Source organism: Phocoena phocoena, chromosome 10 (assembly GCF_963924675.1).
Source record: "Phocoena phocoena chromosome 10, mPhoPho1.1, whole genome shotgun sequence".
NCBI lineage: Eukaryota > Metazoa > Chordata > Mammalia > Artiodactyla > Phocoenidae > Phocoena > Phocoena phocoena.
The window spans coordinates 59,224,581-59,249,607 of record NC_089228.1 but is presented as its reverse complement, the minus strand read 5'-3'; the positions used below and the strand labels follow the sequence as shown (position 1 = coordinate 59,249,607).

General features: G+C 38.9%; 1 protein-coding gene across 2 annotated transcripts in view; it reads left to right on the top strand.

The window, feature by feature from the left end:
* Positions 1 to 8,722: 8,722 nt before the first annotated feature.
* KHDRBS2 (KH RNA binding domain containing, signal transduction associated 2) overlaps positions 8,723 to 25,027 on the top strand; it is a 690,124-nt gene continuing 673,819 nt past the window's right edge. For both annotated transcript variants that reach the window (XM_065885301.1, XM_065885300.1), the window contains exon 1: positions 8,723 to 8,813. In XM_065885301.1, coding sequence (XP_065741373.1) covers positions 8,723 to 8,813 — 91 coding nt within the window. The remainder of the gene's footprint in view (positions 8,814 to 25,027) is intronic.

Below are 25,027 nucleotides of genomic sequence, written 5' to 3'. Positions count from 1 at the left end.
TTCCACAACTATAAAACAAAGAAAGTAATACTTATGCCTGTGTTTTTTCAGACTGCTTCAGTAAGGACAAATTGAGATAATGGATGTCAAGGCATGTTAAATTTTTAAAAATATATATAAGTAAGAGATAATCTCCAACCTTATCTTGAAAAATAAATAAGAAAAATTTGAATACAGTAAGAGAACTTGGGAAAGTTTCAGCATGCTTTATTTGTAGGAAAATTAGCCTCCATTTTTTCCACAAACACAAATGGTGGAGGAGAGGTGAATTGGAAAATGATTGTTTATGAAAAGAGACGGTAGAAAGATTGTTTTGTAGTATCTGAAGCACGGAAGCTGCATTTTCATGCCCCATTTGTAAAAGAAGGATGGGCAGTGCTGGTGATACTGGAGGGTTTAACTCTCCTTTAAAACAGAAGTGGAATAGATACAAAGTAGCTGAGCAGCAACACCTGGTGAAAGAGACCGTCACATCCTAAATAAAGGAGAGAGATTTGAGAAAATGGTGGAAGAGTAAGACGCGGAGATCACCTTCCTCCCCACAAATACATCAGAAATACATCTATAAGTGGAACTGCTCCTATAGCACACCTACTGAACGCTGGCAGAAGACCTCAGACCTCCCAAAAGGCAAGAAACTCCCCCACGTACCTGGGTAGGGCAAAAGAAAAAAGAAAAAACAGAGACAAAAGAATAGGGACAGGACCAGCACCAGTGGGAGGGAGCCATGAAGGAGGAAAGGTTTCCACACACGAGGAAGCCCCTTCGCGGGTGGTGGAGGGGGGGGAGCTTCAGAGCCACAGAGGAGAGCACAGCAACTGGGGTGCGGAGGGCAAAGCGGAGAGATTCCCGCACAGAGGATTGGTGCTGACCAGCACTCACCAGCCCGGGAGGCTGTTTTGCTCACCCGCTGGGGTGGGCGCGGGCTGGGAGCTCAGGCTCGGGCTTCAGTCGGATGCCGGGAGAAGATTGGGGTTGGTGGCGTGAACACAGCCTGAAGGGGTTAGTGCACCACGGCTAGCCGGGAGGGAGTCAGGGAAAAAGTCTGGACCTGCCGAAGAGACAGGAGACTTTTTCTTGCCTCTTTGTTTCTGTGCGAGGAGAGGGGATTAAGAGCGCTGCTTAAAGGAGCTCCAGAGACGGGCGCGAGCCGTGGCTAAAAGCACAGACCCCAGAGACGGGCATGAGACGGTGCTGCTGCAGGCACCAAGAAGCCTGTGTGCAAGCACAGGTCACTATCCACACCCCCCCTCCCGGGAAACTGTGCAGCCCGCCACTGCCAGGGTCCTGTGATCCTGGGACAATTCTCCTGGAGAACGCACGGCACGCCTCAAGCTGGTGCAACGTCACGCTGGCCTCTGCCACTGCAGGCTCGCCAAGCATCCGTACTCCTCCCTCCCCTCAGGCCTGAGTGAGCCAGAGTCCCTGAATCAGCTGCTCCTTTAACCCCGTCCTGTCTGAGTGAGGAACAGATGCCCTCAGGCGACCTACACACAGAGGTGGGGCCAAATCCAAAGCTGAACCCTGGGAGCTGTGTGAACAAAGAAAAGAAAGGGAAATTTCTCCCAGCAGCCTCAGAAGCATTGGATTAAAGCTCCACAAGCAACTTGATGTACCCTGCACCTGTGGAATACCTGAATAGACAATGAATCATCCCAAATTGAGGAGGTGGACTTTGGGAGCAACATAGATTGTTTTTTTCCCTTTTCCTCTTTTTGTGAGTGTGCATGTGTATGCTTCTGTATGTGATTTTGTCTTTCTAGCTTTGCTTTCACCATTTGTCCTGGGGTTCTGCCCATCCATTTTCTTTTTTGTTTTGTTTTGTTTTTTTTATTTTTTAAAATTTTTTCCTTGATAATTATTTTTTATTTTAATAACTTTATTTTATCTTACTTTATTTTCTTTTATTCTCTTTCTTTCTTTCTTCCTATTTTTTCTCCCTTTTATTCTGAGCCATGTGGAGGACAGGCTCTTGGTGCTACAACCAGGAGTCAGTGCTATGCCTTTGAGGTGTGAGAGCCAACTTCAGGACACTGGTCCACAAGAGACCTCCCAGCTCCATGTAATATCAAATGGTAAAAATCTCCCAGAGATCTCCATCTCAACACCAAGACCCAGTTTCACTCAACGGCCAGCAAGCTACAGTGCTGGACACCCTATGCCAAACACCTAGCAAGACAGGAACACAGCCCCCTCCATTAGCAGAGAGGTTGCCTAAAATCATAATAAGGCCACAGACACCCCAAAACACAACATCAGACGTGGGCCTGCCCACCAGAAACACAAGATCCAGCCTCATCCACCAGAAAACAGGCACTAGTCCCCTCCACCAGGAAACGTACACAACCCACTGAACCAACCTTAGCCACTGGGCACAGACACCAAAAACAACAGGAACTACAAACCTGCAGCCTGCAAAAAGGAGACCCCCAAAACAGTAAGATAAGCAAAATGAAAAGACAGAAAATCACACAGCAGATGAAGGAGCAAGATAAAAACCCAGCAGACCTACCAAATGAAGAGGAAATAGGAAGTCTACCTGAAAAAGAATTCAGAATAATGATAGTAAAGATGATCCAAAATCTTGGAAATAGAATAGACAAAAGGCAAGAAACATTTAACAAGGACCTAGAAGAAGTAAAGAGGAAACAATCAATGATGAACAACACAATAAATGAAATTTATAATACTCTAGAAGGGATCAATAGCAGAATAACAGAGGCAGAAGAATGGATAAGTGACCTAGAAGATAAAATAGTGGAAATAACTACTGCACAGTGGAATAAAGAAAAAAGAATGAAAAGAACTGAGGACAGTTTCAGAGACCTCTGGGACAAAATTAAATGCAACAATATTCGAATCATAGAGGTCCCAGAAGAAGAAGAGAAAAAGAAAGGGACTGAGAAAATATTTGAAGAGATTATAGTTGTAAATTTCCCTAATATGGGAAAGGAAAGAGTCAATCAAGCCCAGGAAGCACAGAGATTCCCATACAGGATAAATCCAAGGAGAAACATGCCAAGACACATATTAACCAAACTATCAAAAATTAAGTACAAAGAAAACATATTAAAAGCAGCAAGGGAAAAACAACAAATAACACACAAAGGAATCCCCATAAGGTTAACAGCTGATCTTTCAGCAGAAACTCTGCAAGCCAGAAGGGACTGGCAGGACATGTTTAAAGTGAAGAAGGAGAAAAACATGCAACCAAGATTACTCTACCCAGCAAGGATCTCATTAAGATTTGATGGACATATTAAAGCTTTACAGACAAGCAAAAGCTGAGAGAGTTCAGCACCACAAAACCAGCTTTACAACACATGCTAAAGGAAGTTCTCTAGGCAAGAAACACAAGAGAAGGAAGAGACCTACAATAACAAACCCCAAACAATTAAGAAAATGGGAATACGAACATACATATTGATAATTACCTTAAATGTAAATGGATTAAATGCTCCCACCAAAAGATACAGACTGGCTGAATGGATACAAAAACAAGACCCGTATATATGCTGTCTACTTAAGACCTAGGGACACATACAGACTGAAAGTGAGGGGATGGAAAAAGATATTCCATGCAAATAGAAATCAGAAGAAAGCTAGAGTAGCAATTCTCATATCAGAAAAATTAGACATTAAAATAAAGACTACAACAGGAGACAAAGAAGGACACTACATAATGATCAAAGGATCGATCCAAGAAGAAGATATAACAATTGGAAATATTTATGCATCTAACATAGGAGCACCTCAATAGATAAAGAAAATACTAACAGCCATAAAAGGGGAAATCGACAGTAACACAATCATAGTAGGGGACTTTAACACCCAACTTTCACCAGTGAACAGATCATCCAAAATGAAAATAAATAAGGAAACAGAAGGTTTAAATGATACATTAAACAAGATGCACTTAATTGATATTTATAGAACATTCCATCCAAAAACAACAGAATACACATTTTTCTCAAGTGCTAATGGAACATTCTCCAGGATACATCATATCTTGGGTCACAAATCTAGCCTTGGTAAATTTAAGAAAATTGAAATTGTATCAAGTATCTTTTCCGACCACAATGCTATGAGACTAGATATCAATTACAGGAAAAGATCTGTAAAAAATACAAACACATGGAGGCTAAACAATACACTACTTAATAACGAAGTGATCACTGAAGAAATCAAAGAGGAAATCAAAAAATACCTAGAAACAAATGACAATGGAGACAGGACAACCCAAAATCTATGAGATGCAGCAAAAGCAGTTCTAAGACAGAAGTTTATAGCAATACAATCCTACCTTAAGAAACAGGAAACATCTCAAATAAGCAACCTAACCTTGCACCTAAAGAAATTAGAGGAAGAAAAACAAAAAAAACCCTTAAAGTTAGCAGAAGGAAAGATATCATAAAGATCAGATCAGAAAATAATGAAAAAGAAATGAAGGAAACGATAGCAGAGACCAATAAAACTAAAAGCTGGTTCCTTGAGAAGATAAACAAAATTGATAAACCATTAGCCAGATGCTTCAAGAAAAAAAGGGAGGAGACTCAAAACAATAGAATTAGAAATGAAAAAGGAGAAGTAACAACTGACACTGCAGAAATACAGGATCATGAGAGATTACTAAAAGCAACGCTATGCTAATAAAATGGACAACCTGGAAGAAATGGACAAATTCTTAGAAATGCACAACCTTCTTAGACTGAACCAGGAAGAAATAGAAAATATGAACAGACCAATCATAAGCAGTGAAATTGAAACTGTGATTAAAAATCTTCCAACAAACAAAAGCCCAGGACAAGATGGCTTCACAGGCAAATTCTATGAAACATTTAGAGAAGAGCTAACACCTATCTTTCTCAAACTCTTCCAAAATATAGCAGAGGGAGGAACACTTCCAAGCCCATTCAACGAGGCCACCATCACTCTGATACCAAAACCAGACAAAGATGTCACAAAGAAAGGAAACTACAAGCCAATATCACTGATGAACATAGATGCAAAAATTCTCAACAAAATACTAGCAAAGAGAATCTAACAGCACATTAAAAGGATCATACACCATGATCAAGTGGGGTTTATGCCATGAACGAAAGGATTCTTCAATATACGCAAATCAATCAATGTGATACACCATATTAACAAATTGAAGGACAAAAACCATATGACCATCTCAATAGATGCAGAGAAAGCTTTCAACAAAATTCAACATCCATTTATGATAAAAACCCTGCAGAAAGTAGGCATAGAGGGAACTTTCCTCAACATAATAAAGGCCATATATGACAAAACCACAGACAACATCGTCCTCAATGGTGAAAACCTGAAGCCATTTCCACTAAGATCAGGAACAAGACAAGGTTGCCCACTCTCACCACTCTTATTCAACATAGTTTTGGAAGTTTTAGCCACAGTAATCAGAGAAGAAAAAGAAATAAAAGGAATCCAAATCGGAAAAGAAGAAGTAAAGCTGTCACTGTTTGCAGATGACATGATACTATACATAAAGAATCCTAAGGATGCTACCAGAAAACTACTAGATCTAATCAATGAATTTGGTAAAGTAGCAGGATACAAAATTAATACACAGAAATCTCTGGCATACTTATACACTAATGATGAAAAATCTGAAAGTGAAATTAAGAAAACACTCCCATTTACACTGCAACAAAAAGAATAAAATATCTAGGAATAAACCTACCTAAGGAGACAAAAAAGACCTGTATGCAGAAAATTATAAGACACTGATGAAAGAAATTAAAGATGATACAAAGAGATGGAGAGATATATCATGTTCTTGGACTGGAAGAATCAACATTGTGAAAATGACTCTACTACCCAAAGCAATCTACAGATTCAATGCAATCCCTATCAAACTACCACTGGCATTTTTCACAGAACTAGAACAAAAAATTTCACAATTTGTATGGAAACACAAAAGACCCCTAATAGCCAAAGCAATCTTGAGAACGAAAAGTGGAGCTGGAGGAATCAGGCTCCCTGACTTCAGAATATACTACAAAGCTACTGTCATCAAGACAGTATGGTACTGGCACAAAAACAAATATATAGATCAATGGAACAAGATAGAAAGCCCAGAGATAAACTCACACACATATGGTTACCTTATCTTTGATAAAGGAAGGAAGAATATACAGTGGAGAAAAGACAGCTTCTTGAATAAGTGGTGCTGGGAAAACAAGACAGGTACATGTAAAAGTATGAAATTAGAACACTCCCTAACACCATACACAAAAATAAACTCAAAATGGATTAAAGACCTAAGTGTAAGGTCAGAAGCTATCAAACTCTTAGAGGAAAACATAGGCAGAACACTCTATGACATAAATCACAGCAAGATCCTTTTTGACCCACCTCCTTGAGAAATGGAAATAAAAACAAAAATAAACAAATGGGACCTAATGAAACTTCAAATCTTTTGCACAGCAAAGGAAACCATAAACAAGACCAAAAGACAACCCTCAGAATGGGAGAAAATATTTGCAAATGAAGCAACTGACAAAGGATTAATCTCCAAAATTTACAAGCAGCTCATGCAGCTCAATAACAAAAAAAGAAACAACCCAATCCAGAAATGGGCAGAGGACCTAAATAGACATTTCTCCCAAGAAGATATACTGATTGCCAACAAACACATGAAAGAATGCTCAACATCATTAATCATTAGAGAAATGCAAATCAAAGCTACAATGAGGTATCATCTCCCACCAGTCAGAATGGCCATCATCAAAAAATCTAGAAGCAATAAATGCTGGAGAGGGTGTGGAGATAAGGGAGCATGCTTGCACTGTTGGTGGGAATGTAAATTGATACAGCCAGTATGGAGAACAGTATGGAGGTTCCTTATAAAACTAAAAATAGAACTACCATAGGACCCAGAAATCCCACTACTGGGCATATACCCTGAGAAAACCATAATTCAAAAAGAGTCATGTACCAAACTGTTCATTGAAGCTGTATTTACATTAGCTGGGACATGGAAGCAACCTAAGTGTTCATCAACAGATGAATGGATAAAGAAGATGTGGCACATATATACAATGGAATATTACTCAGCCATAAAATGAAATGAAATTGAGTTATTTGTAGTGAGGTGGATGGACCTAGAGACTGTCATACAGAGTGAAGTCAGAAAGAGAAAAACAAATACCATATGCTAACACATATATATGGAATCTAAGAAAAAAAAAAAAAGAAGGTCATGAACAACCTAGGGGTAAGAAGGAAATAAATACACAGACCTACTATACTAGAGCATGGACTTCAGGATATGGGGAGGGGGAAGGATAAGCTGTGACAAAGTGAGAGAGTGGCATGGACATATATACAATACCAAACGTAAAATAGATAGCTAGTGGGAAGCAGCTGCATAGCACAGGGAGATCAGCTAGGTGGTTTTTGACCACCTAGAGGGGTGGAATAGGGAGGATGGGAGGGAGGGAGACGCAAGAGGGAAGAGATATGGGAACATATGTATATGTATAACTGATTCACTTTGTTATAAAGCAGAAACTAACACACCATTGTAAAGCAATTATACTCCAATAAAGATGTTAAGAAAAAAACTAAATAAAGGAGAAAGGGGGAGATTGGAGCAACCGTAGTTACCTGTTTCCCTAGTCTCTTCCTTCGTCCACATATTTTCCTAATTCCTTCACAAAGTTACTGATTATGTTGCTTTTTAGTTTTAAAATTCAGCCACCTCCCAGAATCCCTTCCATAGATAGGGATTGGGGGAGAAGGCATGGATGGAGGACAACCAGAACTATGTCAATACCCCAATGACTGCACAGGGGAGGCGTGTTGCTGTGCAAGAATATAGCTTGGGAGCCGCTTTATTTGTTTATCAATGAACATTCTACTGCGTCTCTGCGATGTAGGTCAGGCTCATTGGAAATACCAGCCGCCGATCACATGCAGTCTTCATTATATTTCCAGGCCGGGTGCACAGCTGATTCCTGCACACTGGAGTGCGTAAGAGCTGCAGGACGGAGAGGAGACACCTGTGCCTTAGCGACGCAGGTAAAGCCCCATCTACCTTCCCGAGGCTTTCCCGAGTGCTCTCCCATTCCCTCTGCGCGCCCTCCTCATCACCATCTGCCGTCCCGTCATGGACCCCAGCTTCTCTGTTCAACCGGTGCTTTTCCCGCTCTCTCTCGGCACCTCAGCAGTAGACAAGGAGGGCTCCACACAACTGGGCATGCCTAATAACCAGGGAGGGCTCTGGCTGCGAGAAGAAAGCGCTTGCACCTGCCGCGCTGCCCTCCCCTCTCCTGCTGCCTCCTGCCACTCAGGCGACCCGACTTGCGGCGAGGTCCAGTAAGGGCCCGCGACCTCGCGGGGCCCCGCCTCTCGCGGCACCCTCTCCAATCAGCGTTGGGCGGAGGCGGGACGCGCTCTGTGCCCGCCTCTCCTGTTCAGGCTGCTGGTACGAGCCGGGCTGGGCGCGAGCGAGGGACTGAGGCAGGACGGGTCGGGAGGCGCGGGGCCGCGCAGCCCGACGGCGGGGGCGGGCGCGGCGCGGGACCGGAGAGGGCGCCAGACCCCGAGCCGCGGCGGCGGGAGGCGGGAGGCGGGAGGCGGGAGGCGGGAGGCGGGAGGCGGGAGGTGGGAGGTGGGCGAGCAGGGTGCCGGCGAACTACGTCCGAGCGCGCGGAGCCCTGCGCCTGGCCGGGGTCGGTCCGAAGTCCGCGCTATGAAAGAGGAGAAATACTTGCCTGAGCTGATGGCAGAAAAAGATAGCCTGGATCCATCTTTTGTGCACGCCTCGCGCCTGCTAGCCGAAGGTAGGACTTGCTCCCCAGGTGGAAACAGCTGGCCCCTGTCACCGCGGCGGGGTTCGGGGAGCGGAGTTGGGGAGGACGCCCGTCTCCTTCGCGGAGACTGTCCCCTAAGGTGCTCGACCCAGAGCTGCGGACAGAGCAGGTCCTCGGGCGGCGGATGCTCGCTCCCTCCCTCCCTCCGCAGCTGAATTTGGGGAGCCCGGAGCTGCGAGCTCTGTGGCGGTGGAGACGTGCCCTGTTAGGATCTTTGATGGAGAGAAGTGAGGAGCTACGCGGTCCACGGGGATATTTTCACTCCGCAGAGGGAAGGGAAATCAATTTCGAGTGAATGGTGATCAATGTAGTGTTTTAACAGCTTCTTAGCTACAAATCACCATTTTTCTTTCTTTCTTTCTTTCTTTCTTTCTTTCTTTCTTTCTTTCTTTCTTTCTTTCTTTCTTTCTTTCTTTCTTTCTTTCTTTTCTTTCTCTCTCTTTCTTCTGCTTGGGAAGCGATTTTGATGTTCTTTAGTCTAATGACAGTCTTTCCTATGGAAAGTCAGAATAAACCTAGATTAAATTCTGCGTGTTCTTCAATGTTTGTGAACGTGGAAGAGGCTAAAGTGCTTATCAGTTTATTTGAAGTGATGATTGCGTGCTCTGGGAGATGCTGATCTCTGGGAACGCTCTACAATTGATCAACTGTTTTACCAGGTGTGCATTTTCTTTTGTGTACCTGTAATGTTAAAAGAGATTTCATTCCCAGAGGAACAGAAATGTCTTTTGCGTTCTTTTGAAAGGTCGTTTAAACACACACACACACACACACACACACACGCACACGAACATGAACTTTTGTATGACAGAAGTATTAACCAAATTACTTCATTTATCTTGAAATAATGCCATCTAACTGCTAAAGGTACTCAAGATATCTGTAGCAGTCTACACCTGTCTTTTTAAAAACAACTCCAGATTTTTTTTTTCTTGATGAATGCCTCATTAATAATAAACTGCTTCATCATCAAATTGACTACAGTGCAGTTTTGTAGTTTAGGTTCTTATGACGTTACCTATGGTAAAACTAAAAGTTAAAACTTTCTCTTCCTCAGCCCTTAAGCATTAAAGGAAATGTTTTCTTTTTCGAGATTTAGTTGTACGTAGAAGGAAAAATTCTAAGCCTCCATGTATAAGTCACATAGTCATTAGGTTTATTTAAATGTTTTATTGATGGATTATTATTTACAACAATAAAGTGTCAGGTGTTTTTTCTATTTTGTATACTAAGTAATTAAGAAAAGCTTTATAATCGAAATATTGAATGTGTGAAACAACTAAACTGTTTTTCAAGGAACAAGTTTGGTTTTATGGAGGATTTAGGACAGAAAATGCAATCATGCTTACTACTTTCTTGGTTACTGTATGAAAAAAATAAATAGAACCTAAAGTTGAAAATGAAAGTCAATTAAAAAATTAAACTCTCCCTCTATTAAAAAATAAAGATAACTACATAAAAATAATAGGAATATTGTAAATTAATGGGTAAATGTTTAAGATTGTTCAAAATGATTAAAAATGCAGTTAAAAGTCTTCTTAAATCATTTACTTCAATATATTTTCCAGAAGTGTCTTCATTTAGCTGATAATGCTTTAAAATGGAAAAAAGTTACAAATTGATCATTTTCTCAGACCTCCTAATTGGACTTCTTTTGGGGACAGCAGACTTGATTAATTCATCAGTCATTAATGAGAGTTAGTGTACTGAAAACTGCTAAACTACAGCAATGCGTGTGAGGAGCCCTAAATAGAGAGTGCAAGTATTTCTGCAGCTGGTAAAACAGAGAAGGCTGTGCACCTGGTTTCTTAACATTTTATTTTTCTCAGGAACTTCGTTTCTTGATACTTAGGAACATGTTCCTATGTACTTTGTAATTTAATTTTTTCCCAGTAGGGGGAAGCATGTTCTGCTTTTGTAAAGAATTAGGAAGAAAAAGCTCCTAAATAGAGAGAAAAACATCTAAGTAAGAAACAGAGAGAGGTGTCCAAATTTCAGAGGAAACATAATGAGGAAAAGAGGATGGAGGAGGTGATGATAATAATCTTGAGTATATAAAGAGATAGGCCAAAAGAGACACAAGACTTAAATTCTCTAATTGTACCTGAGGCTCTTTATGTATGCTTATTGAAGAGTGTCATTTTGAATCTCTAATAAACCTTAACATACATTTTACATTATAGATCTTTCATTGTCTTTTCAAAGGCCATCTGCCTAGATTCTTAAGTCTTGTTTCGGATATCTATAGGAGTGTGTTGTTGAGATAATTTTATTTCTCACCCCTGGAAATGTACTGATTGAAGGCAGCGGCTATAAATAAACCTGACACAGATGTTCATTTGGAAAGAAGGTGCTCAGTGAAGTACATTTCAGCCAGCACTGTGCAGACTGTCTCAAGACTGAGTGAGTAATAAAAATGATCCAGATGATTCAGTTCTTCGGAATGATTTTCTGGAAGCTAATACATACAAGGGCAGTGATGTAAACCAATGAGCTTTCACTGTGATTTATTTTGATTTTTTGATTGGTGGTAGATGCAAATCAGTGCTCAATTGTGACTACTTCACTTAGAATAGAAGGCCATAGGGTTAAAAGTGCTAGTTTGTTGGTTATTTTGTTATTTTTGTTGTAGTTTGTTATTTCACTTGTTCCTGCTGTGTACTTTCAGTAGGAATGATTCTGAGAAAGTTAAAGGAAGAGCCCAAACATTTTATGTATTGTGTTGTTACTTAGAAAAATCTTGAATAATATGGTTTGAATAGTATAATATGTTTGAGCAGTTAAAAGAATTTTCTTCTGTGATGATAATATTGTTTAATTACCTATTTGTATGGAAGGTGCTTTGGAGTATGATAAAACAGCAAATTCAGCATGATTCTTGAAGTTCCACTCAGCCTCTGAATTTGCTTGCCAGATGAAACTAGACGAGGTTATTTATATCTGTGATACTGCTGGGAAGTGCACTAAACTGTGAATCCAGATACCTGGATTTTAATTCCACTTTTGCCTAAACTGAATCTTGGTAAATTTCCCTTCCCTGAACCAGTCTCTCAAATTGAGGAGTTGGACTAGATTTCTTTGTAATTCTAATGAAGTCTGGGACTGCTGCTGGTGCAAAGGAGTGGTGTTTGTGTATTCAGAATACCAAAATCAGTGGCTGAATATTTTGGAAACTTTTATCATTCCTTCTTAGTTTAATGATTAATAATACATTATTGCATTATAATGCAATTTGAAGCATAAACATTATTTTGGGCACTGGGGACAGATTTACATTTACTGAACCATTCTCAAGGCTTGGGAGCTAAAAATGTATATGCATGGAAATATTCTTGTTTGCAGTAAAGCATGCCTGTCTGCTGACAGACATAGATCTGTTCAAATTTATGGATTCAATTATGGCAATTCCATACCTTTAGGAGGATTAATAAATTCTTGTCCAATTGAGAGTGTTTTGGGTTCTCTGGCTGGCAAGATTTCCTAACCTGAATTATTCACAAATATTGGTAGATTCATCATTGTTTTGGTTGACTCATCATATGATGAAGTCAAATATTGCCAAATATCCCAACAGTTCAAGTGATTTTTAAAAAACTCTGCGTGCTTTTTGAAAATTTTGGTGAAAAACTTGCCCTTCCATCTAGGATTGGCCTGTTTGCAGGTGTGGATGAATGAGAGGAACATGGATTAATAATTTATCACAAATGCTGACTTGTAGTGATTTAACTACATTTAGATTTTCAGTAAGGATCATTTTTAAACTCAGAATGTGTTCCTTGAAATATTTTCCATAAAACATGGTGAGTTCTTAAGTTAAAGAAAGGTATTGGTATAATTTCTAAAACCAACTTCTGATAAAAAATAGTATTCATGTGACTTTTCCTTTGATTGATGTAATCTCTTTTCTCTCCCAATAAATTTGGGATAATCTTATTTATGTTTCTTAAATAAAAATAAAAATTGGCAAAAAAAAACTAAGTTAAAGGTATCTTTGATCTGCAGTTAAAACACATTTATCATATAGTGGAGAAATTTTGCTTTAGCAAACAAAACACTTGGGATGGAGTGTTGACACCCCTGCCAGCTGTGAAATAAAGGATATTTCATTTATTTCCTTTCTGATTCTCAGTTTCTTCACCTGTAAAACAGCAAAACGAATATCCACCAGCCAGAGTTCTTTTAATGTTAAAAAATGCTGTTTGTGACTATGTAAGCTGTATTTTAAAATAGGAATATTTGTACAACTAAAACAAAAACATAAGCAAAAATTCTACAAATATAAGATGATGTGTTTAAGGTTTTCCTTAATGTTTTAGTGGCATTGTGGACTTGACCTCAACTTGAAGCTTGATTTTGTAATAAAATGAGCACTGACTTAACTCTCTGAATCACTGCTGAGTGAAATTTGAACTCATACACCAAATTATGAAATAGATTATCTTATAAAAGATGATTCCAACGAGAGATTTTAAAATATCGTGTTCCCTCCATCAGTGGTCGCTTGCCCGTGTCTGACTTGAGCCTGGTTAGCCCAGGACCTGGGTCTCTCGAGGCTCATTCTGCACCTGCTTGGCCTCCTCGTCAGGCCACATGTTCATCACTCTGGGCAGCTGGCTGCATTCTCCTTTTCATCAAGGGAAGTGGATTTCTGTCTTCCGAAGTTCTTCACCCTCCTACCACTTAAAAAATTCCATACTCCTTTCATTCCCAGAAGGTGAAATTAATTTTTTTGTTCAAGTCTGACTTGTTCACAGCATCCTTAATCCCAGCACCCATCATCCCCTCCAGGTCTGGCCTATTATATCCTTTCTTCAGTAGTTCCAACGTCTTCATCCCCAGCTTTCCTTGGAGCAGCCTATAAACATGATTCAATCGGAATCACTTAAAAAAAATAGAATACTTGTTTCACTTGCTGAAAGTAATAAAAATAACCTCTCTTGACAATTTTTCTCCTTTGTTTCCTTCAAGTTTCTGATGCCATGAGTCCATACAGCTGCTTCCTTTCTCAGTTTACCTTCCACAGGTCCTCCATCTCTCTGCAGTCCTCTTCATTGTCTTGAAACCAGAGGCTCCAGTGAGAATCATCTAATTGCCCAATCCAGTAAAATGTGTCTGACCTCTCATCAGAGCACTTGGCTGCACTTTCCACTATTGTTCTTCTCCCAATTTCTTGGCTTCTCCCTTGGTTTACAAGCACTACACACTGTTGGTTTTTCTCTTCTGTCTCTCTTTCCAGTGCTCACCATCCTCCCTCTCTCTCCTCCCCACCCCAACACACACACCCTGTCAAGAGTGGTTCATTCAAGATCAGAGTGTGACCATGTCACACCTTTAAATGCTATTGTCATAGGCAGGCCATCTCTGACAGCAGGCCAGGAGAGGGAGGGGATGCTGCCTGCCTGGATGCTTCTGGGGCAGGGAGAGTCCAGGCTCCCTCAGGCGCCTAGGGGAGGGAGGGAGGGGCCCCTTTTTGCTGTTCCCGTGTGGTCTTTAGTACACCGAGAGGGGTGGGGAGGAATTCTAGCAGGAGTGAAAGATTCTCTGACACCCCCTGGCTTGGAGGGGGAAGGATGCATTGGTCCTGCACCTGGGGGTGGACATCCGGGTCTCCACGGAGCCTCTGTCCCCACTGCCAGTGGTACGGAAGTGCTGTTGCCTATTCAGTCCCCCTGCCTCCCCCCAGAGAGAAGGAGTGCCCCTTCACAGTGGAGGGAGGCTGGACGCCCAGGCTCCCTATTTAATTTTTCTTGATGGGGGAGAGCCTGAGACACCAGTTTTTGGGTTTTGTTTTGTTTTCTGTGTTGTTTGGCTGGGGAAGGATGTTTGTTGTCTAAAAGTTTTCTGTCTTGCAAGGTTGCCCTCTTTCTAGTCCTGTGGCCGGAGAGAGCAGGCTTTGCTTGAGCCTTTTTTTGGTCTCCTTCTGTTAATGTTCCTGGGTTTCCAACCTTTCCAGCTGCCACTTTGGCATATATGAAACACAAGAAAAACTAGCAAAACCACTGCCTGAGTCACATGGTACCCAGCCAGCCTGCCTTCTTCCTGCCCCCTTCTGCAAAGTCTTCTGTGTTTATTTTATATATAATATCCAGTCTCCATTCATTTGTGTTTTAATTTATTTCTTGATAAGATTTTCTTTTGAAGGCAGGTTCAGTCTTGTACATTAATATTTCATTAACTAATTATGTAAGAATGAGCATGACCAGGATAAATCCATCTGGATAATGGACACAATATCTGATCAAAATTTTTGGTTTCTATTAAGTATACAATCTAGATTGGAGCTCTGTGTTCCCATGGCAGCTGCAGAAGGAGGGAAGTTTTAGAGATGGTTTTTAGAAACCCTTGGAGATGACTCTCTAGTATCACCAGCCTTTCCTATGTCCTTATTTTTTGAACATTTGATTTGATCCCTTTTCTTGTCTGAATACAGATTATAAGAAATGTAGCTTAATCGGAATTATATCCTGACACCAGTTGGTTTCTTTAAAGCTATAAACAGTGTAAGACTTAATATATTAATAGATTGTAATATGATCCTTTTCTTACAGAAATGGTGAATTTCAGTAAAATAAGTATGATATAGAAATAAATATTTTTTAAAAATAATAGAGTACTGGTTAATAGCTGATCTCCCAAAGGAATGTTAGCAGATACCCATGTTATATGACTTCTTCATATTCTCCAGAGGAGAGTTCTGAAATAACCGCATGTTTTATTTGTCAAAAAGTTGAGAGGTCACAGCCAAGTATCTTGTTGCACAATTATTTTTAACTGTTTTGGGAAGCAAATCATTTGTAGCGTATCCTCCATTGCTTACCTTACCCTCAGGAGCACTACTTCCAAAAAATTTTTGCGGTAGAGAGAGATAATAAACATTCAAGAACACCTGAATGACAAAGTTTTCGGTCCTTTACTATAGATGAACTTGTAGTTTAGCTACAGTTTGGGGAATGAGTTCTGTGGGGCAAGGACTCAGTGATCCTTGACTATGTGATTGCATGTGCCCTTGAATGTGAGTTGGTAACATCGGTCCTCAGTATGTGTTATTGGTATATGAAGAGGTATCAGATGTTTAATTTATTAGTTTTTAACAGTATACATAAGATATAAATAACAGTGCATGGTAAGAGCTGCTGGGGTTTACAGACTGCTGGTGTCACAGAGATTCCAAGGAGGTCACCATGATTGTAGTTCTTCATTCTCTTGGTCACTCTGTCAGCATTGGTGAGGAGATACTCCTTGTCACGCAGTGTACTGGATGCTGACACGCCTACCACAATGCGTCCACTCGCCAATCCTATGAGATAGTTACTAGCATTACCCTATTTTACAAATGAGAAAAATTAAGCATTAGAGAAGTTAATTTATCTCAGATCACACAGCAAATAAATTATAAAGCTGAAACCCAGGCTTTCTTACCCAGAGACAGGTGTACTGGTTACAGCATCCTGTCTCCCGTGGGAGACACTGCTTCAGGCAGGCTTTGCAGGCAGTTCAGATATTAACATGCAAAGTACTTTAAGGAGATCAGCGTGGTGGTCATCATTCACTTCTTAAGTATGTTCCTGAATGCAAGTATTGGATGAATTCTTCCACAGTGTCTTTAAATAAGTATAGTATATAAAAGGCAAATACATTTATAAATGGGGAAATTTACCTTAGTACAGAATCGGGTTAAGGATTATCGAGGGAGCCTACATTTTCAGTGTCTTACATTGACTGTTATTTCTGAGGGAGTTTAGTTGTGAGATGGTAAAGAGCAGGAGAACACTTTTTTTTTCTTTTCTTGGATCCAAAAGAGGGATTGGAGAACTTTGTGTGATTTGCTGAGACTTTTTCTTTCCATGTTTTTTTTTAAGAGAACTGCTTATATTTGCCAAATTCTTCTAGGAAGGAAGAACAACCATAGGTCGTCTCTTGTGTCTTGAGGGAGTGTCAGTTTTGTTTAAAATTTGGGAGTTGAGCAGAGTTCACATGTGGTTAGAAACTGAGAACCCATTTCACCAGCATGGCCTGATACAAATGTTATCTATAGGTAATGAGGCTTTAGGATTTAATTACTTTGAAACAGATTGGTCTGTATTATTACACTTTTATCAGGAATGGCACAATTGATGTTCATTTCCTTCAAAACATTGAAGATTAGATTTTATCTTCTAGTAGAAAAGCAGAATGAACATGTTTTCTCTCGAGTATATATTTTTAGCAGGTTCATTGTATGTCAGAAAATGATAGACCCTGATGCAACTCAGGAGACAGAGCCTCGGTGACAGAAACTCAGTAGAGGCTGAAGGAGAAGAAATCTGTACATTTTGAGAAGAAAGGGATGACTAGAGTAATAGCTACTTTTCTTGAACATATACTGTGGGTCATGTCCTTACATTATATCCAAAAAGGTAGGTAATATTGTCCTTATATTATGGGAAAGATAAAGATTCAGATTAGAGGATAGCCTAATCCATTTAGATTTTTTAAGTAATAAATCAGAGGTTAAGTAAATGTCTAATTATTATGTGAAAGTCTCAAAAAGCAACCATTAAACATTGAAACACTAAACAGTATTGCAGAATATGACTGGTTTAAGGAAATACCAAGCTCTTGCTTTGAAAAACTTTTAGGAGAGTTAAATATCTGTTACTAGAGAATTTGTTTCCTTTAAAATAATTTCCTTTAGGAAATTTAAGGAATTTGATTTTTAGAAATTTGATTTACATGTAGCAATATACTCATTGTATAAAAGAAGACTATAAAATGAAAACAGTAACATGAATACGTAACAGAATACAGTTCTTACTGTATATTTAGGCATGTAAATGTGAGTGTTAAATTAAGTATCATCCATATCTCCATATAGTCTGTTTTTCTTCTTAGAAGCCAAAAACTAGAAGCTGCCTTTTAATCCATCTAAGATCTGGTGCAAGAGGGGGCTTTAAGGAATTCTGTGAAGATGAAAGTCATTTGATGTGCTGAGGCAGATGGCAATTTGTTATATGCAATTGTTTTCGAATGGACTTCATGAGGATAGATGACTCTGTAGTAAGCTAGTATTCTGAAATTAGTGAAAGATTGGAAATTATATCATATCCATAAGGAAAATCTGGTAGAAGAAAGCGTTATGATAATTAAAAGCCATTTAATGGAATTAGATGAGATGATAAGTATTTGGAATGAAGTGCAATAAGCCAAATGGTTTCTCTTTGAGTAAAATGAGCAGACTGTGTGTGTTTGTGTGTGTGTGTGTGTGTGTGTGTGTGTGTGTGTTAAGCATATACAAAACAGGTGATAAATGAGAAACAGTACAGACTTGGTCCAATTGGTTGCTATTATCTGTACTCTGTATTACTATCTGAGACCTACTTTTAGGTGGAGGAGAGGACAGAGTTACAGGCAATTAAATACGCAATCTCCATAGGATCTGAGAAATGCAACGACAAGGCAAATAGATGATGCTTTAGGAGCCCACAGAGATCATGGGCGTCCTCAGTGAGAAGGGCCATGTTAGTTGAGATCTAACACAGAAGTAGGATATGGTGGAGATTCAGTGAAGAAGGGGTTATAACATGGGAGAATGATACATGGATACAGCGAACATCTCCAAAGGCTGAAAAGAAAGAGAACATTTTTTTGAATAGGTAGAAGTTAAGTGTGACATTATGATTTACAAAAAGATTATATATATATATATATATATATATATATATATATATATATATGATCATCTTACCTGTTTCTGGCCAGAGCTCCTAAAACTCTTGGAATTTCCTAAGTGAAGAGAGATGTAAAGGTGTCTTTTGTAATGTAAATAAGGTGACGTTTTGAAAAGCCCCTAGGTAACTTAAAGATGGGGGCTGGTTGCCAGGGAACCCAACTGGTAATCAGAGGGTAGGAACTTTCAGTCCTACCTCTCCTTCCCACCCCCCAGACCTTTGGGGAGAGGGGCTAGAGCTTGAATCAGTTGAATCACCAGTGATTTAATCAATCGTGCCTATGTAATGAAACCTTGATAATAACATAGAAGGACTGGATTCAGATTTCTTCCAGATTGGTAGCACATGGAGATCTGGGGAGAATGCTGAGCTCCGAAAAGGCTTGGAAGCTCTGCGCTCTTTTCCAGACCTGCTCTGTGCATCTCTTCCACCTGGCTGTTCCTGAGTGTATCACTCTGTTATAAACAGATGTTCTAGTAAGTAAGATGCTTCTCTGAGTTCTGTGAGCTTCTCTAGCAAATTAATTGTCCCCAAGGAGAGGGGGGGACCCTGGAAACCTCTGGTTTACAACCAGTAGGTTAGAAGTACAGGTAACAGTCTGGACTTGCAACTGTCATCTGAAGCACAAGAAAGAGGTCGTTGGAAATGGGTCCAGGAACCAAACAGATTAAATATGCTTGGAAAATACAGTAAAAGAGAAAGCATGTAGAAAAGTGGGTCTAAAGAGAGTGGCTTATCACACATGTCTTGTAAACTACGTTAAGAAGTTTGGACTTGTCGACTGTAAAAACTGCACAGTCTAAAAGAACATTTATATAAAGTTGAAGAAAGAAGTAATTTATGATGATAGAAATCAGAATAGTGGTTGCCAAAGGAATGCAGAGTCATGGTAAAGCTGTATAAGGAGAGTCTCTGGGCTGATGGAAATGTTCTCTACTCTTGTCAAGAGCCCTGCATATACAGCTTATACAGTTATCACAACTCATCAAATTGTAAACCTAAAAACTGCATTTCACTATTCATAAGATTTGCCTCAATTTTTTTTTGAAAAACAAAGTGGAGTAGAGAAAAGAATCTTCATTGATTTCTGCTGTTGGATAAATACTGCAGGTAAACTTGCAGAGGATTCGCGAGATGATTGATGATTTATCCGTGGTATAGTTGACAAGAGCCTGTATCATAGATGAGGAAGCAAAGGCTCAAACAGATTTAGAAATTGGCTCAGAGTCACAAAGCAGCCAAATGGCAGATCTAGGATTCAAACACTAGTGTTTTGACATCACCTACTGTGTTCTTTCTATTATAACAGTAGCTCTCAAATAATTTTTATCACATTCCAGGGTAAAAAATACCACACACACACACACACACACACACACACACACACACATACACACACACACACAAATGTTTCATAAAGTAATGCTTAACCTTAAAATAAATAAAGTTTTGCATATGCAAATGTCTTCTTTCAGATCCAACATAGTTAATATTTCCTCCAGTGCCAAAACAAATCTTGGAAAGATAATACATACATCTTTTCACACTATAATGTCACTTAGTGCAGAGAAATGCTCATAATACAAGCTTAAAGAATCTAAATGTCCAGCACATTCTGGTGCCAATCTCATGCTCACTGTGGATCACTGATCAGAATGGAGGCAGTAAATTTCTACATTGACTGTAGAATCACAAATTCATGGGGAAAATGTATCAAGAAGGTGTCAGTGGTCAACAAAGTCACATGTGACCACAAGTCCTAAGAACCCTCAAAGAAAAAAGTAGGTGCATGTGATAGATGCGGGATTAGGAAAGACTCAGAAGCTCAAAGAGTATGTACTCTTCCTTCTTCTTAAGTTCAACATAGTCTTGAAAGTTATCCATGTTCCTACATTTATCAATAGTTTATTTTTCCTTGCTGAGTAATGTTCCATTGTATCAGTATCTCACAATTTGATTATCCAGTCTCTTGTGAATTGGCATGTGGGCTGTTTTCAGGGATAGCTTATTATGCTTATTATGAATAGGTTGCTATGAATGTTCATGTACAAGATTTTTGGACATGCATTCTCTTTACATAAAACAGAATTGCTGGGTCTTAGAATGTGTGTGTGTGTATGTGTATATATGTGTATATATGGTAAACCTTATTTATATTATATGGGATTGCAAAATAATTTCCTAAAGTGGTTGCACTGTTTTATCTCTCACCAACATTGTATGAAAACTCTGGTTGTTCTACTTGCTTGCCAGTACCTGAAGTTCTCAGTCTTAACAACAGCTATTCTAGTATTTCAAGTGGTAACTTATTGTAGTTTTTGTTTGTTTGTTTGTTTGAATCTTTTTAAAATTTTATTTTTTATTGAGGTATAGTTGATTTACAATGTGTTAGTTTCTGATGTACAACAAAGTGATTCAGTTATTTTTATATATATTTTTGATTTTTTTTCTATTATAGGTTATTACAAGATACTGAGTATAGTTACCTGTGCTATACAATAGGTCCTTGTTGGTTATCTATTTCATACATAGTAGTGTGTATATGTTAATCCCAAACTCCTATTTTATCCCCCCCTTTCCCCTTTTAATATTCAATTCCTTGATGATTAATGATGTTGAACATGTTTTCAAATACTTTTCGGCCATTTGTATCTGTTATCTTACTTGAAACAATTGGTTAGAATGTTGACAAACTTTTAATTGGATTGTTGGTCTTTTTATTGTTGGTGGAGTAATTTGTATATTCTGGATTTGCATCCTTTGTGAAATATACATACTGCAAATATTTTCTCCCAATCTGTGGCTTGGCTTTTAATTTTCTTAAGTGTCTTTTGAAGAGCAGAAGTTACTTTTTTTCTGAAGTCTAATTCATTGTTTTTTTTTCTTATACTTTAGTGTTGTGTCCTCCCTAGGAAATCTTTGCCTACCTCAAAGTCACAAAGGGTCTTCTCAATATTTTTTTCTAGAGGCTTTATGGTTTTGGCTTTTAAGTATAGGTTTATGACACATCTAGAGGTAACTTTTGTATATGGTGTCAAGATAGGGTCAAAGTTCTTATTTATTTTTAAGATTTAAATATTCAGTATCATTTACTGAAAATATATATTTTTTGCTCATTATCATGTTTAAAGTGTTAAAAGACATAGTATAGTGTTTAAGCACATAAAATATAGAGAAATAAAGACCATAGTGTCTAAGTATATGTGAACTGTCTGCAATATTGACCCTCAGTATGTTTGTTCCAATACAAAGGGAACAATGGCTGCCTTAGAATGATTAAGCATGACATGTTTTTGGACTGTGCTTTAAAATTATATATAGCTATATGAATTTTTTGCCATTTCCTCAGAATTTAGAACATAATCTTTTAAGAACATTATGAATACACTTTCTTACTGTAACTGAGGAGGAGACTAGCCATCCCAGAGGCCTTGAAGTTTACTATGACAAGGATAGCATTCTTTCAATAAAGAAGTAAGGTACTTGCTGCTACTCAGCAGTAGTGATATCTAGTAAAATTTGAACTATTGCCCTGTCCTCATTAGCAAAGTAAGTTCTAGAATCACAAAATAGTGCGTAAAGTAGATGCATTAAACATTTTATTTAAAAAAAAGACCATATAATTTTAGATAGTAGGTTATATGCTTTTTCTATTTTTGCAGGTAAAAAATATATTGTACAGAAACAATACACTGTACAGAATTGACAAATCTACCCTGGGTAAAATAGGTACACCTGCAGATGAACAACTGGGACCAACATCTCCATCCACAGTGATAGCCCATTGATACCTCTTGATCATCAGTGGCATATTAAGAGATAGCATCGCAATTACCCTGAAATGTGACATAGTTTTGAAAACTGCCCGAGGGCATAAGTGACTGCTGACTTTAGATTAATCCCTAAAGCACAGGTACCATACCACTATGACTTCGTAAACACGCAGGTGCCCATCGTGTCAACACTAATAGCCAAAAAGATTTAACAATGATCCAGACTGACACAGTACATCAGTGCTGGATTCTGACAAGGTAATTCTTGGGGGAGTGTGTTTATACAGGCAGGAAGGCTACTCCCTGAAGGAAAATGGTTGTGTTCTGGGTTTTAGAAATAGGGATGTAGTGGGCAATTTCTGTTTGGATCTGGACAAGAAGTAAAATGAATTTACATGCCATAAAGTGAGATAGCCTTGTGAATTACTGAAGTCTGTTCCTGTGGGGGTATTTAAAACCTCCTATAGAAAATTGAGAAAAGGAAAAATAACTATTTTGTTTTTCTCAAAAGATATATGTTGATACTTCCTTGGAAATGGAGGTTTGGATTAGATGATTTATGAATATCAATTTTATCTCATTTTAAAAATTTCATAGTATCGGACAATAATTCTTTATTTACCATAAAGGAAAACTGCTTTTGAAATTTGTCTGAACATGAAATGTTAGAGTGTATGATTTATGTTAAATAATAGTTTATAGATATATTTAAATCCCTGAAAGAAAATGTCTTTTTTATATATGTATCAGACTTTCACAGTATTAGTTTTAAGATCCACATTAGGTGAATAAGCAGAGAAAAAAAGTCTCTGAAGTGTCTGATGTTTACTGTTAGTAGCTCATTTTGACCACTTCCAGTTAGAAATGAAAAAATAAGTACAACTTTCTTAGATGCAATTCACTTTCTAGTTCCTGATGACTGATATCATATAACTGATGTTTCACAGGATTCTCTAAGTTTGTTTTGACCCATATTCTCTTAAACCCTGACCCGCTTCTTTAGGGCACTGAATTACTCACCCTTGTTCACTTGGCTGCTGCCAAAGGGATCAGAGCAGCCTCCCGACTTTTTCTGGTGAGAAATTGGCATTAAAGGAAAGAGGTCACCCAGTTTGGGTTGGTTCCTGATACAGGGGGAAAGTAGACTCTGGGGTTCTAAGTCTGTTCTTCAGAACAAAACAGATACACAGACTGAGGCCATTCCAAGGAGGTCTTTCCAGGGCCCCAGCTAACCTTACTTCCTTGAGAAGCCCCAGGATTTTTCCAAGATACACACTTTTCTGATAATTATTTAAGGTGACTCTGATTGTTTTATGTTATTTGCAACCAAAATAACTTTGACTAAGAGAAAACAGAACTGATCTTAGGATAATAGCAATCTTTTTTTTTTCCTTCCTCCCTCCCTCCGTCCCTCCCTCCCTCCGTCCCTCCGTCCCTCCCTTCCTTCCTTTCTTCCTTCCTCCCTCCCTTCCTTCCTTCCTTCCTTCCTTCCTTCCTTCCTTCCTTCCTTCCTTCTTTCCTTCTTCCTTCCCTCCCTTCCTTCCTTATACAGCAGGTTCTTATTAGTTATCTATTTTATACATATTAGTGTATGTATGTCAATCCCAATCTCCAAATTCATCCCACCACCATCACCCCCGCACCGCACGCTTCCCCCTTTGGTGTCCATACATTTGTTATCTACATTTGTGTCTCTGTTTTTGCCTTGTAAACTGGTTCATCTGTACCATTTTTCTAGATTCCACATATATGTGTTAATATACGGTATTTGTTTATCTCTTTCTGACTTACTTCACTCTGTATGAAAGTCTCTAGGTCCATCAACGTCTGTATAGATGACCCAATTTCGTTCCTTTTTATGGCTGAGTAATATTCCATTGTATATATGTACCACATCTTCTTTATCCATTTGTCTGTCAGTGGGCATTTAGGTTACTTCCATGTCCTGGCTATTGTAAATAGTGCTGCAATGAACATTGGGGTGCATAACTCTTTTTTTTTTAAATTTAACCTTACTTCCTATTTTAGAAAATATATTTTTTACACATAATTTAAGCAAAATGATGTAGGCAAGCATAAAAATATGAAGTTCAGTGTGAGTTCACTATTTTGTTGAACAAGTAGGGTGCACAGAAAATAATGAGAAAAGAACCTGAAACTTTTCTATCACTCTCCATTTATCTTATTCTGCAAGGTGAATTTTTCCCTGTCTTTCTAGAAGATAACTAGGATGCATTCTATATTCTTCTGATGATTATCAAATAATAAAAGAGATTTTTAGGTACTTCTAGTCGTAAAGACAACTTGAGTTCAATAATTAACATGCATCTTTATTCTGGCTTGTTTTCAACTCCTTAGTTGATGCCTAGATATCTGGAGGTACACCTCTAGGTGCTTTCTATTGAGGTTTCTCATCCCCTTAGCAAGCTGTCTTGAAGAGTTCTGTGCACCCCATGCTAGCTCCCTACAGTTCATAGCTCTTACCTGGTACATGGGGTATGTGTTCTAAGCATCCTTTGCTCTGACAAACCATGGGATATGGGACCAGTCCTAACCCAGCCACCTCTCCTTCTTTCATAGCCAGTTCATTTATAAAGCATTCACATTTTTAAATCATATTAGTTCAGAGGAAGACCCTAGTTCACTATATCTTCCAAGTTCAAGGAACATGGGGATTTGACGCCTAGATCCCTGACAAAGGGAA